This window comes from Patiria miniata, unplaced genomic scaffold (genome assembly GCF_015706575.1).
Source record: "Patiria miniata isolate m_02_andy unplaced genomic scaffold, ASM1570657v1 HiC_scaffold_12, whole genome shotgun sequence".
NCBI classification, from domain to species: domain Eukaryota; kingdom Metazoa; phylum Echinodermata; class Asteroidea; order Valvatida; family Asterinidae; genus Patiria; species Patiria miniata.
In genome coordinates this window covers 2,428,292-2,443,711 of record NW_024037050.1, presented here as the reverse complement: position 1 = coordinate 2,443,711, position 15,420 = coordinate 2,428,292, and the positions used below count along the sequence as shown (strand labels likewise).

At 44.4% G+C, this 15,420-nt stretch overlaps 1 protein-coding gene across 1 annotated transcript; it reads right to left on the bottom strand.

Annotated features, from left to right (window-relative positions):
- Positions 1 to 781: 781 nt before the first annotated feature.
- LOC119745235 (cytochrome P450 3A24-like) lies at positions 782 to 15,174 on the bottom strand. Its single transcript, XM_038221462.1, has 13 exons — positions 15,008 to 15,174; positions 14,134 to 14,227; positions 12,177 to 12,229; positions 8,348 to 8,444; positions 6,146 to 6,262; positions 5,741 to 5,829; positions 4,820 to 4,971; positions 4,400 to 4,530; positions 3,953 to 4,078; positions 3,504 to 3,724; positions 2,235 to 2,372; positions 1,564 to 1,726; positions 782 to 995 (listed from the first exon to the last, which is right to left on the bottom strand). The coding sequence occupies exons 1-13, from the start codon at positions 15,055 to 15,057 to the stop codon at positions 915 to 917; spliced, it is 1,512 nt and encodes a 503-aa protein (XP_038077390.1). The 5' UTR covers positions 15,058 to 15,174; the 3' UTR covers positions 782 to 914.
- Positions 15,175 to 15,420: the final 246 nt, after the last annotated feature.

Here is a 15,420-nt window from a genome sequence, read left to right as displayed (position 1 = left end):
CAAAAGGGACGGGATATTTTGAACATTGTACTGACCTCTGCTTACCCATAGCATTAAGGAACGTATAGTCTATATTTTTTCGGGGGTTTAAAAAACTAAGAAAATCGGGGGAAAAGTATAGGATATTTGGTTGTCAGGATCAGACAATTTTCATTTGTGGAAGCGCTGGGGGGGGGGGGGGGGGATGTAACGTTCAGTCTTCGCTTGTACCCCCGCCCTGCGCTGGGACACGCTGATGAGCTTCACATCATCTTGTGAAGTGGGGATGGCATTCTGGGTAATTTATCATGACCTATGTATAAAGCATCTGTCTGCAGATGTTTAAGACCGCAGTTAGCCAATGCGCGCAAATGCTATCCGAAAACTTTCTCATAGAAATGCACACATTCCACATCGGATGTGATTTGACCCTTCATGAATTCGAAACGGAGCCTGAGCAAGTGACGGGAATTGGAAATTGACAAAACAGACACGTTTTACAGATTTTCATACATAAATACGCTTTTCAAGGAGAAAAATAAACATTTATGATTGGGAATAAAAGAGTGATGACTCAATCTTAACGGGCGTTTCATAAACCTTGCAGGGTCGTGGCCGTGATGACTTGCAGGTCGTAATGTTACGCAAAATCTATCAATCAGAGCGTAAATTCATCAGCCTGTCCCAGCGTCCTGTTTGCAGGGCGGGGTGGGGGGGGGGGGGGGGGGGAGGGGTACGAGCGAACGTTCAGTCATGATCCCCGGCCATATGCGCATGCGTACTTGTAACAAGGCTTTGATAATCCCCGAGAATAACAATGTACAATGCATGTTCCTTACCAGTTTCCCCGTCACAAACTTTGGAATAATAAACAATAACTATATTACACTTGAAACCGAAAGCAAATTGTTTCTCCAACACCTCAATCAATCCTTTTATTTGTTTCGTGGGGCCAGTCGCAGCGTCATGCCGTTCTCGGGTAGGATAAGCCCGTGCTTGCCAACTTTCGGAGGAATCTAGGGGAGGGAAAAAAGAATACGAAATAAAAAATGCCGTAAATGCCAGCTCAAACTCATGAAATCTCACATAAAATATGGATATAGATTCCACACACTTGTTTTAAACGGAAGTTGCGTTGCATCCTGGGACAGTTTGCGCTGTACAGATTGGGATTTGTATGGCTATGTGAAAATCTGTCACTTTGGGGCAAGAAGTCAATTTTGAGTTATTGCAATATGAGTAAAATATACACCTTGCTTTTTACGTAAATTGGGTATTCCAAAGCGATGTTTTTCAATTTTGAAATCGGACTGTCCAAAAAGTCACGCAAATTTTGCGTTATCTCAGAACAAAATCTTGAACAAAGTGACATTTGAATGACATGCCTCTGGAGGCCTAAAGGTTTTTACAAAAATACTTTGTTGATGAAACTTCAGTTTGAAATTGGGACGCCGCGGCTCGGGCTCGTATGTACGCACAATCTCCGGTCAACGTTGAAGACTTTCATGCAAGACAGCCAGAGCTTATTGTGCAATCCCACTCGTTTAGCAAATACCGACAAAACTTTTATTTCGGGATTCTTACATCTGTCTCCTCACTCGTTTCGAAGCGATACTTCTGCAGCAGACGGACCATGACCAAGGCGATCTCGAGGTTAGCGAACCGGTAGCCGATACACTTACGGGGCCCGCCGCCGAAGGGTATCCACGCCAGAGGGTGGATCTTATCTCGATTCTCCGCTGACCACCTACATCAAATAAAACAAAAACATTGTATACTTTAACTTCATTTGTTTCTTATAGACTACGTATTTTAACAATGGACGACTAGGTATTGCATGTGAATACTAATATAAATTTGAATTTCTATTGGAAGGCTGCATAACGAACTATAATTACACGACCGGCAGACTTTATGACAATTAATGAGGTGCCAACCTTGGCGTCGCATAGAGGTCTAGGCAAAACCTCGATCGAGCAACATTTGCCGATAGACAAACTTTGGGTGCGTCCGAGTAGCACACCTGGATCGACTTGAGATTTCCGCTGTCCGGCCGCCATATTAATTTGTCCGTTTCTTGGAATGAACAACGCATGCGACAGTGTGACGTATTTCCACTCTGCTCCACGAGCAGGGTCTGTGGTGGCTGACCCGGGTGAGCCCCGAGAAGTGACGTCAGAGCTAATCCACGGCACACGGCGCTAACCCGAGTCGATCCGGGTTAGCTACTCGAACACATCCATTTAATTTCTTACCGTTGGGGATCAAACGTGTACGGATCTGGCCAGATTTCGGGATCATGATGAACAACCCAGACAGGAAATTCCATCATCGTTCCCTTCGGGATTTGGATGCCTTTGATAACGCAATCCTCCTGACAAATTCGGTCAAACCTGGATTAAAAAAAACAAAAACAAAAACCGGAGCTTGCCTCTTTCAAATAATTGAGAGTGGAGGTTAGGAACGGGGGAATCATGGGAAGGCTGGGCGAGGCCAACAAGGCCTATACATCCCGCACAACAGAGCCCAATGCAATAAGCATGACCAATTGATCAGAGGTTAGGGTAGCAATTGATTTCCAGTTATCTAATCTCGGAGACGTCTTCTTCTTCTTTTTGTTTAATCTGCTTCTTTATTCGTTTTACATGCTATTTTACAGGTTTATTATTACCTCTGTGAATTTATAACCGTCAAGAAAACGAAATGGTAATTTGGCTTGTTGTGATCTAATTTCCCTGCTATCCGGGCTCTTTAAATATTTTTTTTCTCCTGAAGAATTTTCGATTTGTATGTTTTATTTAAACAGTAAACAAGAATTTCTTATTTTTGGGACATTTTCAACCTCATTATTTTTCTGTAATTTCACTTCAATTTAAAATTCGAACCTTATAGGCCCCAAGTCCCTAACTATCATTCAGACAAACGCTGAGCTTTGCTGCTTCATGTTCTGTTTTTGAATTTGACGGTTACCTGACCTATAATCTATGAAATGTTAGAATCGTCTTGTCTAGGAACCAGACTATTTTTGTGCTTGTACGCCTGCATCACCAATAACCTCATTCCCACGGTGTCGAGCAGTAGGCTCCCACCACTACTTGCTTTTTCACCATGGTATAAGCCTTTTCGGAGTTCCAACTGCGTGCATTCGTAACCTGTGGCAATGCATATTGTTTGTCTCAAATGCCCTTTGACAGTACCCACAATGCACAAGCAGCCTTTTTGTAAAGTCAGTGGCGCGATGATGTCAAAGGCCATTTGAGACAAATAATGCGCGTTGCCACAGGTTATGAATGCGCAGTTGGAACTCCGAAAAGGCTTATTGGATCATTTTGCATGTTCAAAAATCTGGCACAAGTCGTATGCAAATTAGGAGTACATGTAGTCTCTGGCATGGCTGTGCTTTAACTCACGGTTAGTGTTTGTATGCGGTGTCTGGAGTAAAACCAAAATCATTTCCAAAACACTCGATTTTATTCAAAGTAAGAATGTAACAATCCTAACCAGTCGGGCATACAAATACGTACTCAATGGCTGGCGGGTATATCCTCATTGATTCGTGTAGGACCATGTCTAGGTATGGTAACTTAGACACGTCTCCATACGTGAGGGAAGTCCTCTCCCCGATGACGTTATCAATCTCATCGATCAGCCGTTCCTGGACCTCTGGGTTGGTCGCCAGAAGGTACGAAGTGAAGCACAAGGCGGTGGTGGTTGTCTCGTAGTTACCGAGAAAAAAAACAACGGCCTGTGTGCAAAACAATTTCGACTGTCACCTTTTTTTTATTCAAAAATATTGTAATAAGAATAATCAACAAAGAAATATGTGAGATATAAAAAGGATTTAATCCGATGCTGGCCATACGTGGTTGATTCACACTAACTGATGTGTTTCCGAGAACCTGCTCTTCACGAAATGTAAAGAACCAAAAATCCTGAAAAAAATTAAAATTGATCATTCATTGGGTTGTTTTACCATGGCAGTGACTTCATCCTCGGTGAGGGCGCGCTTGTAATCCACGTAGACCTTCTCATCCTCGGGCGTGTCCTCGTCCTGGTATTTGTGGGCGTTCATCAGAAGTTGCAAGAAGTCCACGTAGTCCTTGGATTTGTAAAAGGGTGTGGTTAATTTAAAAATAGATAAATGGGTTTAAACTTAATTCGAGTCAAGCAACTCATCAAGAAAGTCACTGTGAAGGATTAGTTTTGTTGTACAGAGGTTGGTAATGTTCGCAGAGTCAAAAGCATAAAACTGTGATTAGTAGTGGTGCCAATACATGGTTGATCTATTATATCTGGCTAACTCTAATGTCCAAGAATCTTGGGAGATTTCAGAAATGGCACGTGATAAAATCCTCACTTCTGTGCCGTAAAACGCGCCGCACTGACTTAGTTAATTGCCTGGCCAAAATGGTCGACTCACCTTTTGGTTAGGGTCCGCCCTGCGTTCGTGAATAATATCCACGACAATACTCTTGAAGAAATTTACGGATTTCATCGGATGTAAGGAGAATCCTAACCAACGAAGGACCGGCTCCATCCAGGGCATCATCACTGCAGGAAAATAAAAAAAAACCTCATAAAAACAAGATTGTCAACTACCAACCGGCTCTGTATGCATATAATATTTCTGAACTTGACATACAATTCGCGGCTGGCAGGTTACAAATTTAGATTATAAGATCAAGGAGTATACTAATCGAGATTTTAAAGAAACTAGATTTTCGACCCGAGCCCCGACAAACTATCTTCCCTGTGGCCGCCTAAACCAACAAGATGCCGTTCCAATCGTAGACAGAGTGAAGAAAGGAATTGGGGATCAATTTTTGACACTAAAACCTACGGGTGATCGCCCAGGTAGTCTGTTGCTCCTTGAATCCTTGAAAGAATAATTCGGCCATGTCAATGAAGGTGGTGTCGTCCAGATTCTGTGAGTCTATCTCTGTAGCGTATGCGCACAGGGCGCCAGACTCGATTGCAAAGCTGCCCAGCATTCTGTATTTAACACAACAAAATGATATCACAGTGTTTATCATACACATGAAACGCTCGGTGCAATTGGCCTGTATGCCTTGCTTTTCGATGCCTTGTTTTTTATGTATTCAAAAAGCTCCCGTCTGACTATTTTTGAAATAACAAGAAAACCATGAAGTAAATTTTGAAACTTTTTAATTGTGCAGATACTCCATATCCTTGGCCTAAACCCCTGTGAGTTTCATTTAATTTCCGTCACGCAATACTACTCAATTGCCAATTGATCACAGCAACATATTTTGGACACTGTTACCAAGTTCCTTGCCTTAATGAATTTCAGTGCTGTGTTATGTTAGCTGTGTAAAATCCTGCATTTTGTAAAAAAGACTGCGGTTGGGATTGGAATCATTGGCCTGGCTAACAGTCATCATGGGAAAGTTATTCCAATCCCAAATCACATCAGCCTTTTTTTCACAATATGCAGGATTTTAAACAGCTCACATAACACAACACTGAAATTGATTAAGGCAAGGAACTTGGTCACAGTGACCAAACATGATATCGAGATCAATACTTTGTGCAGTGAGGCATGAAGGAAATTAAATGAAACTAGGGGTTTAGGCCAAGGACATGTAGTATCTGCGCATTCAAACATTTTCAAAATTGACTTCATGGTTTTAAAGGCCTAGTAATTTCAAAAATAGTTTTCGGGACATACTGAAGTGTTAAAAACAGCTTCATAAACAGACCCGCACATGCATATTGGATATCACGGCAACAAAATACTCACTTGGAAATCTCGATACTCTTTCCTTCGCTACAAAGCTTGTTCACGTTCTTCATGAGCATCTCCGACCGGTTCACGATCAAACCCGCCATCTAAACGATGTAATCAAGTTAATGGTTAAAAAGATCATTCTGGTGTAAATTCTAGACTGCGATTTGGAGTATCTTCATACGCTACAGCCCATACCAAAGCCAGGCACATCCCGGCTAAAAAAAAGTTTATTCTTCACTATAATTACTGGTACGTAATAAAAGTTACAGCGTCAGTTTGGTTAAGAAATTGTATAATAAGGGAAACTGCAACAAACTCTGACATTTTGACACTGTGACTGAGTTCTTGAAATGTGTGGGCTTCAGTTGAATGCCATGTTTGTTTAATGATTTGTGGAACTGCCTGGTTTGGACCAACCTTTTGCATTTTGGTTTTACTGAAGGTCGATGCTACCATACTTCGCATAAGTTTCCAGCGCTCATTTTTTAAACTCAGAAGATCGTTTTTAAAGAGCTTCGGCCGGAGCGGATATTCCTGTCGGAAGAAAAAGATGAAAAATTGTAATATTTAGGTTTTTGAAATGTACAATGTCTATTAGTTTTCTGGCAAGCATGGGTTAAAGTGCCACCTCTACCACCACAAACTCGTCCAGTCAGCTCACCAGCTATGGTTAGTCAGCCGGTCAGACAGCCAGCCGGCGAGCCAGCCAGCCGCCTGCCAACCGGACAAAGTGCCAGCTTGCAAGCCAGCGTGCCAGCCAACCAACCAATTAGCCAGCCAGCGAGCCAATCAGCCAACTAATAAGCTAGCCAGCCGACCAGTCGACAAGATTGCAAGCCAATAATCAGCCAGCCAGCCAACCAGCCAACCAGCCAACCAACCAGCCAGCACGTCAATCAGCCAATTTAGCTAGCAAGACAGCCGGTCAACTGGCCATCAGCAAGCCAATCAGCCATGCTAATAGGGGAGCTACCCAGCCAGCAAACTAACCGACAGGCAAGTAATCCAGCCTACAGGCCAATAGCCAATAAGATAGCCAGCCAGATAAGTCATATACCGCCAAGTCGACGAGCTAGCCAGCCAACAAAATCATTATAGCTAGCTATCCAGCTAGCTCCCCCTAGACAGCCAGCCATCAGCCAGTCAGCCAACCAGACAACCAGCCAGTCAGCCAACCAGACAACCAACCAGTCAGCCAACCAACCAACCAACCCGGGGAGGCAGCCAGCCAGCCAGTCAGCCAACCAGGGGGAGCAAGCCAGATAGTCAACCGGCAAGCCGGCCAGCGAACATACAGGAAAGCTAGCTAACTAGCCAGCTTGTCAGTCAACCAGCTTCGCTTTGGTAACCAAGACACGTACACATTGGTTTTGGCTTATTTTTGTTGTTGAAAAGTGTAGGATGAACATTGTTGCCTTATATTACTAAAAAAGAAGAAGCTACAGGGTGAGTACAAAAAAGCGGAACCCAAACCCCCCAAAATATTTCATATTTAAAAAACGTATGTAGCAGTAAAGATAACAATGACTGGGAAGCCAATTTCATAAACTACTTTTAGATCAAAAAAATACTGAAATATTGCTCAATTAAATGCAATGACCCTAAAACCTGTTTCGTCCCCCCCCCAAAAGACTTTTTTGTGTATTCTGACTGTTTGGAACAACAAAGAAAATGGCACAGAATACTTGTTTCAACGACTGTAGTACACAATATCTTTATTAACAATCCTGGTTGGGCAAACAGTGTGTTTTATAAAATCCCTTTTTTTTTAAGACGGACCTTCAAAGGGACTTTGTTGAATATTTTTAACTTTTAAACTGAGATTTTATCGCTGGTGATGTTTGAAGACAATTGTGACGACGATTCTTGAAATAACATGTTTCGACGAAAGGGGTTTTAGGGTCATTGTGTTTCAATGGTTATATCCTTTGAACGGATTGAGTAATTTCAGTATTTTGTTCGTCTAAAAGTAGCTTATGAAATTGGCTTGCCAGACATTATTATTGTTGGTGCTACATATTTGTTTAAATTAATACGTTAAATTCATCAGAGCGTCACGGAGTTCCGGATGGGATTCAAGCACCGGAACGAAGTTTAATACTCTGGGCAGCGAGATGAAGGTCATTAGAAATCAAAGTGGATTCGGTCCAGATTTGTCATTTTTATAAGGGTATACCTGCAATTCCAAAACCTCGGGACAACTTTGTAGAATTGTTTTCATATGGACGCCCTTCGTTAAAAAAAAAAGATGTCGTTTTCAACTTGCACATTTTCAATGAGTGAACGTGGCCTACGTGTGCAGTTCTTTCAATATGTTGACAGAAGCCAGAGACATGATGACGTCACGCTTTATTTGTGTGCTTTCCTATGGGGGCCAGGTGGGGACGATCGTCGAAAGGTCCAATCTCCCGTACTCAAAAGCGTGCACGAATATAACTGGTTCCCGGTTCCCTCACTAGTCTTCAGGAGAATGAGCGGAAACCAGTCTAACAGTGAGATCTCTCACCTTCTCACTGGTTCCTCTACGCAATAATCACGCACTAGATCGATTGCATACCAGGCAGTGAAGTACCCGACATTGACAGAAAGTTTGCATTTTCTGTGTCCTAATGTACTTACTTGGCGATTGCAGAACTTGTTGTATTGCTTGATGAGTACCTCTTGCATGATATCCAGGTCGGATGTAATAATGGCCTTCCTAGCTCCCTCAAACACGCTGTTGAAAGGGAAAACAGAAATGAACGGTACAAATATGATCAGAGCACTGACTCTACTAATGCGCAGTTTGTGTGGTGATGATTTTCGATTTTCTCTGAATTCGAAAGTGTCCCTGGCAACTATCAATAAAGAGAGGCACTGATAAAAGTCAGTTATCCGATAGCCATGCTTTCAACTGTCATCCATGAGCGAAAATTAATGTAAACATCGTTTCAAATAAATATATATAGATATACTGCGCATGCGCAGAGGTGATCCCATCAACGGATTTACATGAAAACTAGCTACCGGTCTCCATATTATAGGAGCGGGAACCAGTCTATCCAGACCTTACGGTCGATAGAAAGGGTGGGAATGCCCCCACCTTAGTATGCCACTTGCACTGTTCTCTTGGCTCTTAAATTGTTGGTAATTGCACATGCGCCTTGGAGATACGCGTGCAGTGATCACTGTGGCAAACTTCCCACAATGCTTTCTGTTTCCTACCCATTTGTTTTGTCATGTGAAAGAGATCAGCGTAAACCGTGCGTGTAGCGCTTTTGGATACAGTGTCGGGACGAGCCATCCTCTGGTACGTTCCCATTGAAATACGTACGGCATCAGGTAGTTTGAGGGGAAAAAACGACACTAATGCCAAATATTTAGGCTACATGACGAAATATACGATATTTGGTTTCCAACAACAACAATTGTTTTCTGCATTGTTGTGCGTATTAGGCAAAAAAAAAATAGTCTGTCTCTGGTCAGACCAAAGTTCCGGAATTGATGCGGCAACGCGGTTTTTTTTTGGTCGGCTTTTTTTTTCAAGCTTGGATTGTAGGCTACAGACAAGGTGGGTACTATTTTGCTCTTGTTGTGTCCTCATATACATTGGTGTCCTCCATCATTTGCCTTGGTGCCCTACATCACTTGCCTCTGTGCAATTTCCCCATTCCTTGGTGCTTCTTGGTACAAACATTTGAGGTGGTGCGGCAATAGAGATCGCTGTTGTAGCTAAAGCGGAAAATTTAAAAAATAAATTGACGCGCATGATTAAAATCGACGCGGGCGCTGACCAGAGACCGACTATTTTTTTTTTTGGGGGGGCCTTAAGCTCTGTATTTTCATTCTATGCCATTCCATATCACGTTTAACCGCCAACACTACCGGAAATCGCAAGATGTATGCAAATACCTGGTTTGCCATAAAAAGGTGTACACTACACTAGAGTACTAAAGAATGCCGGTACATTGGTCTAGATACACAGCGTTTTGAAAGTAAGAGAGACAAATAAATCGATCATCACTGACAAGACGAATTGATATACTGTAACGTCGATAGAATCTAGGGTTCTCACACGCCAGACGAAGGAAACCACAGACACTATTCTTCAGGGTTTCGGGGCTCTCTGGCCATTTATTCTTGCCACTTTCTTTACACGAGGCTCTCTCCTTATACAACTCACAACAAAAAGAACGCTATACAAAAGTCACACTACTGAGTCGGCGCAGTCTGGCAACGGGTCTCCCTGGCCCAGCAGCAGGGGTCCCAACGCTACGGTTGCACCGTGGGTCCGTGCTGGCGCCCTCTGCCGGCAGCCCGGCACCGCCGTTACACAGCCCCCTCCGAGGACCCTTGTTCGTCCCCGAACAAGGCGGCGCCTCCGCTGGGGTATCTGCTTGGGTCTCCTGGTCTCCTCTGTGGTCTCCTCCGGGGTCACCTCTGGGGTCTCCTCTGGGTTTTCCTCTGGGTTCTCCGTTTGGATCACCTCTGGGATCACCTCTGGGTTCTCCTCTTGGCCCACCCCGGGTCTCCTCTCCATTGACCCCTGTGCAGAGAAACTCCATCGGCTCCGCTCCATTGAGTCCCGTGCAGAGCAACTGCGCCGGCTCCTCTCCATTGACTCCCGTGCGGAGCAACTCCACGGTTCCGCTCCATTAACTCCCGTGCGGAGCCACCCTGTCGGCTCAACTCCATTTACTCCCGTGCGGCGCAACTCCCTCGGCTCCGCTCCATTTACTCCCGTGCGGCGCAACTCCCTCGGCTCCGCTCCATAGACTCCCGTGCGGAGCAACCTCGCCGGCTCCGCTCCATTGAATCCCGTGCGGAGCAACTTCACCGGCTCCGCTCCATTGAATCCCGTGCGGAGCAACTTCACCGGCTCCGCTCCATTGATTCCCGTGCGGAGCAACTTCACCGGCTCCGCTCCATTGATTCCCGTGCGGAGCAACTTCGCCAGCTCCGCTCCATTGAATCCCGTGCGGAGCAACTTCGCCAGGGAACACGCATCCGGCGCTTGTACATGCGCGGAACGGGGCCGTTTCGGAGGGAAACCGTGCCCGGTGTATTGGTGTCCGTGGAACGGAGCCGTTCCGGATGAAACATATGCGTCCGTTGTATGAATGTGTGTGTTACGGGGCTGTTCCCATCGCGGGCCCTGGCACGTGTGTTGATGCGGGGCGTCTCCGGACGATCAAGCCCGGCCAGCCCCGCTTTATCAACAGGCGCAACTCGGCAGTGTTCCGAGTGGAACAGAGCGTCTGTTGCGCCGTGGTGCACAGTGCGGCGCGATTCCCCAAGGGATGCGTCCGTTGTATGAATGTGTGTGTTACGGGGCAGTTCTGGGGGGAACGTGCACCCGGTGAATTGGTGTTTGTAAAACGGAGCTGTTCCGGAGAAAAACATGCGTCCGTTGTATGGTGTGTGTGTTACGGGGCTGTTCCCATCGTGGGCCCTGGCACGTGTGTTGATGCGGGGTGTCTCCGGACGATCAAGCCCGGCCAGCCCCGCTTTATCAACAGGCACAACTCGGCAGCGTTCCGAGTGGAACGGAGCGTCTTTTGCGCCGTGGTGCACAGCGCGACGCGATTCCCCATGGGATGCATCCGTTGTATGAATGTGTGTGTTACGGGGCAGTTCCGGGGGGAACGTGCACCCGGTGAATTGGTGTTTGTGAAACGGAGCTGTTCCGGAGGAAAACATGCGTCCGTTGTATGGTGCGTGTGTTACGGGGCTGTTCCCATCGTGGGCCCTGGCACGTGTGTTGATGCGGGGTGTCTCCGGACGATCAAGCCCGGCCAGCCCCGCCTTATCAACAGGCGCAACTCGGCAGTGTTCCGAGTGGAACAGAGCGTCTGTTGCGCCGTGGTGCACAGTGCGGCGCGATTCTCCATGGGATGTAGCATGTGGGCCTAGCTGGCTCCCCGAAACACTGAAAAAGTCCAACTCCGAGTCATCTAACGTGACGAACGCTTTGCTGGCCATCTCACCAGGTTGGTTTACGCTCTGCGAGGCCCTGATCCAGCGTGCGTACCCGCCGAGTGGCGAGTCGGACGCCAGACTAACTCGACCCGGTGTATTCATGGCGAAAAACACTCCAAATTCTACCTGTTTTTCCTCCGTCAGACATGCCACCGCTGCCACCAATGTAACGTCGAACGAATCTAGGGTTCTCACACGCCAGACGAAGGAAACCACAGACACTATTCTTCAGGGTTTCGGGGCTCTCCGGCCATTTATTCTTGCCACTTTCTTTACACGAGGCTCTCTCCTTATACAACTCACAACAAAAAGAACGCTATACAAAAGTCACACTACTGAGTCGGCGCAGTCTGGCAACGGGTCTCCCTGGCCCAGCAGCAGGGGTCCCAACGCTACGGTTGCACCGTGGGTCCGTGCTGGCGCCCTCTGCCGGCGGCCCGGCACCGCCGTTACAATACGCTAGCTACAGGACACGGTGACAAAAACCTACCCGAATGTTTTCCCGTACTGCTTGGTCCATTCTTCATGTGCTACATGCATACCCTGCAGCAAAAAAAAAAAGATCATAAAGTCCAGAAATCGTTTTAGCCGCCTGGGCCTACAATGCAATGAAATTTAACGACTTGTGAACTGTTTTCAGGGCATGGATCAAATGATCAAAATGACATTTGAGGTGATGGTCAGACGAGGTTTTAAATGGGCTTTTCAGTTACGCCACTAACCCCATATGTCCCAACCCCTCCCATAAGAAACGCGCTTTGTGGGGGTGGTGGATGGTGGGGAAGGGTGGGGGAGGGTGTGGGATATCAATTGTTATATGTATTGGTATGTTATACTTTGCTTGGCACTGTGGATTTGTGGATTATATAGTTGATGTTATACAAATATTGAATGTTTGTGAGTGCAATGGTAAGAACAATTTCATGAGGTGACGAGGCGAAGCCGTGTGGAATGGAACATTCCATCTGTCACCGAATGAATTTATTTTTCCCTTGCACGAATGTGAAACGTTCATATTTTGTTCAACACAACACCTGAATATATTGTATAACATCGAATTGGCCTTATGCACGAGTTGGCCATTTTGGCGAGTTCCCTAAATGTATTTCATTCATTGTTAACTGTTGAATGGAATGGCGCCAGACTATTTATGCAGGCCTAAAATGCAGCCTTATTTTTCTGTCATTTTTTTTAATGTTTAATTACAAAGTTTTAACTATTCATTGAAGCAGACTGGGATGAATTAGTAATTAACTTCCTTTCATTTCTATTGGCAAGTTCCAAAAATTAAGAGTTTGCCTCACTTTCAATTCAATATGGCCGACTCGTGCAAAAGGCCGTTAACAGACACAGGATTGGTAAAAAAAAGCTGGTAGGTTGAAGTGTTTTGGCTGGTAGTGTTTTTTTTATGGACATTATGCGCGGCAGCCAATGTTACTGCGTGAGACAAAGTGAGACAATCGCAATACATAAGGTTGCGAGTGTAGGCCTATACAGTGATAGCTTGGATGTGTATTCAGGGTGAGACCAAAAGAAAGTTACAGAATTCGAATTTTTTTTAATATGTGGCTCGCTCCAGTTCACAACAATAAGATAGAGATAAAGTGTATGTTAGTGACTAGTAGGCTAACCTGTGAAAATTTCATGTACTTTGCATACTCTATTCCCAAGTTATATCTATTTTAATTAAAACAAAATCACAAAATTCAGCTGTCAACCATCACTGATCATTCTTTTATACCGTTCTACGAATTGATGAATGAATACCCATTAAATAGAGTGAAACATGGACGTTTTCCCACCTCTATGAATGAACGAAAACTTGCAGAGGAAAACAGACAAAAATCGCCACGAATATTTCGCAATATGTCTTAGTTTCTCATACTTGAAACACACTATTTGACAGTAAACACAATGATTCAGTCTTGACTCAAATGATTAAAAGTTAAGTTATTTGAACTTAACTTAACTCGAAAAAAATCTTTAAAAAAATTGCAAGAATAGTGTTATTCTGCCAATTGGAATACAAGTCACCAAAATCACTGTTGTCCACGTGCAAGTCTAGTGTGGTATTGTTTTTTCTTCAAATCAAGCTCCGGAGCTCAGTCAAGCGGATGGAAAAAAGCAGTTTGTGGACAAACAGGTTTGGCACATGAAATTTGTAAACTACCATATCACAGAGACAAAATATGAAATTGCAATCAGTTGTTTTCGTCACTTATGTTTAAAGATCAATGTTTTAATACCATTTAATTGAAGTTTTGAAATATGCTCGACAAGTAGGTGGAAATTGCTGTCAAAAGTGGGTTTCCTTCTTTCTGCATCACCCTGTAGATTTCTGAAAATGTTCACTGTAAAGTGATAACTTTGTTGGATGTCACCGTAATGTCTTTGCCGAGGTTTGCTTTTGTTCTGGTGATTGGAAGACAGAGATCAATTCAGCTTACCTTGCCGTACGAAAGCATATTGCCAACGATCGGTAGGGGAGGCGGGCCGGACAGCCCCAACGTCTTGAAATAGGTTCGTCTCTTGTACCAGCTCCTAAGAGAATATCATCGGAGGCAAAGAAAAAGAAATGTAGGGTTTCGTTTTCTCTTCTGCATCTTCAAGTCATGTTTAACATAAAGTGGTAGAATTTTAGTAGAACCAACCATTTAAACTACATTTTGACATCATCTCCTTGTGGACAAAATCAAACAAAAATCACCCAAGTGAAAGGTACGCAGCTCCTGTTCGGAGCATAAACGTGCACATTTTTTCTTTAAATTATACATGTATGTCCCTCAAAAAGTGTCATTTGACTATTTTTGAAATAGCTACAAAACCATGATGTCAATTTTGAAAATTTTTGATTGTGAAAAAACTGAGGTGGTTTGGGATTGGAATCATTTGCCCTTAAGCATTAAACTGATGCATTGCCATGATGACTGATAGCCAGGCAAACGATTCAAATCCCAACCGCAGCCCTTTTCACAGCATGCAGGATTTTACACAGCTTACATGACACTGCACCGAAAGTCATTAAGGCAAGGAACTTGTTGGTCACAGTGTCCAAAAATGTTGTTGTGATCAATTGACAATTGTGTAGTGATACGTGACTGAAATTAAATGAAACTCATAGGGGTTCAGGCCAAGGATAAGGAGAATCTGCACAATAAAAACATTTTGAAATTGACTTCACAGTTTTGTAGATATTTAAAAAAAAAAATAGTCAGACGGGCCCTTTTTTTGGGACACACTTTATAGATGTTGATAAAATTCCAAGCAACGTAGAACCCAAAATATTTCAAATTAAGCGAGAAAATGGTCTATGTTACTCACCATGCGAACAGCCCAACGATCAGCGCGATCAGAACAAGCGTGATGGACATGACGAGGTTTGAGCTCGTACACCTACCGGAGATACGAGCACGTTGGAGGCAGCGACTAAACTGAAGAGGTCCAGAAAAACGTGTGGTCCTTTAGTCACTGAAGCAGGCAATGAAGTTCGGTGGTTATTATTGATCTACTTTGTACCAGCATATCTTAAAGGCGGACGCGTGCAAAAAGCATACCCGCAAAAATAACCACGATGTTAGGCGAGTTGAAACCGCTCTCTGTTCTATTTTTAATGCAGGTAGGTACAGTTATAAACTTAAAGATTGAGAATTCCCAGTGTTGCGTTACGAAGGCTCCGGAAATATCAGAATCAATGAACGTTTCGGTGGCTGATTCGATTGCATGGAGTGAAGGGT

Coding starts and splice junctions, on each gene's coding strand:
- LOC119745235 (XM_038221462.1), bottom strand. CDS start 15,057: ATGTCCATCACGCTTGTTCTGATCGCGCTGATCGTTGGGCTGTTCGCA. Junction 6,263..8,347: donor ACAAGTTCTGCAATCGCCAA/GTAAGTACATTA, acceptor TTCTTCCGACAG/GAATATCCGCTCCGGCCGAA. Junction 3,725..3,952: donor AGGATGAAGTCACTGCCATG/GTAAAACAACCC, acceptor TTTTGCACACAG/GCCGTTGTTTTTTTTCTCGG.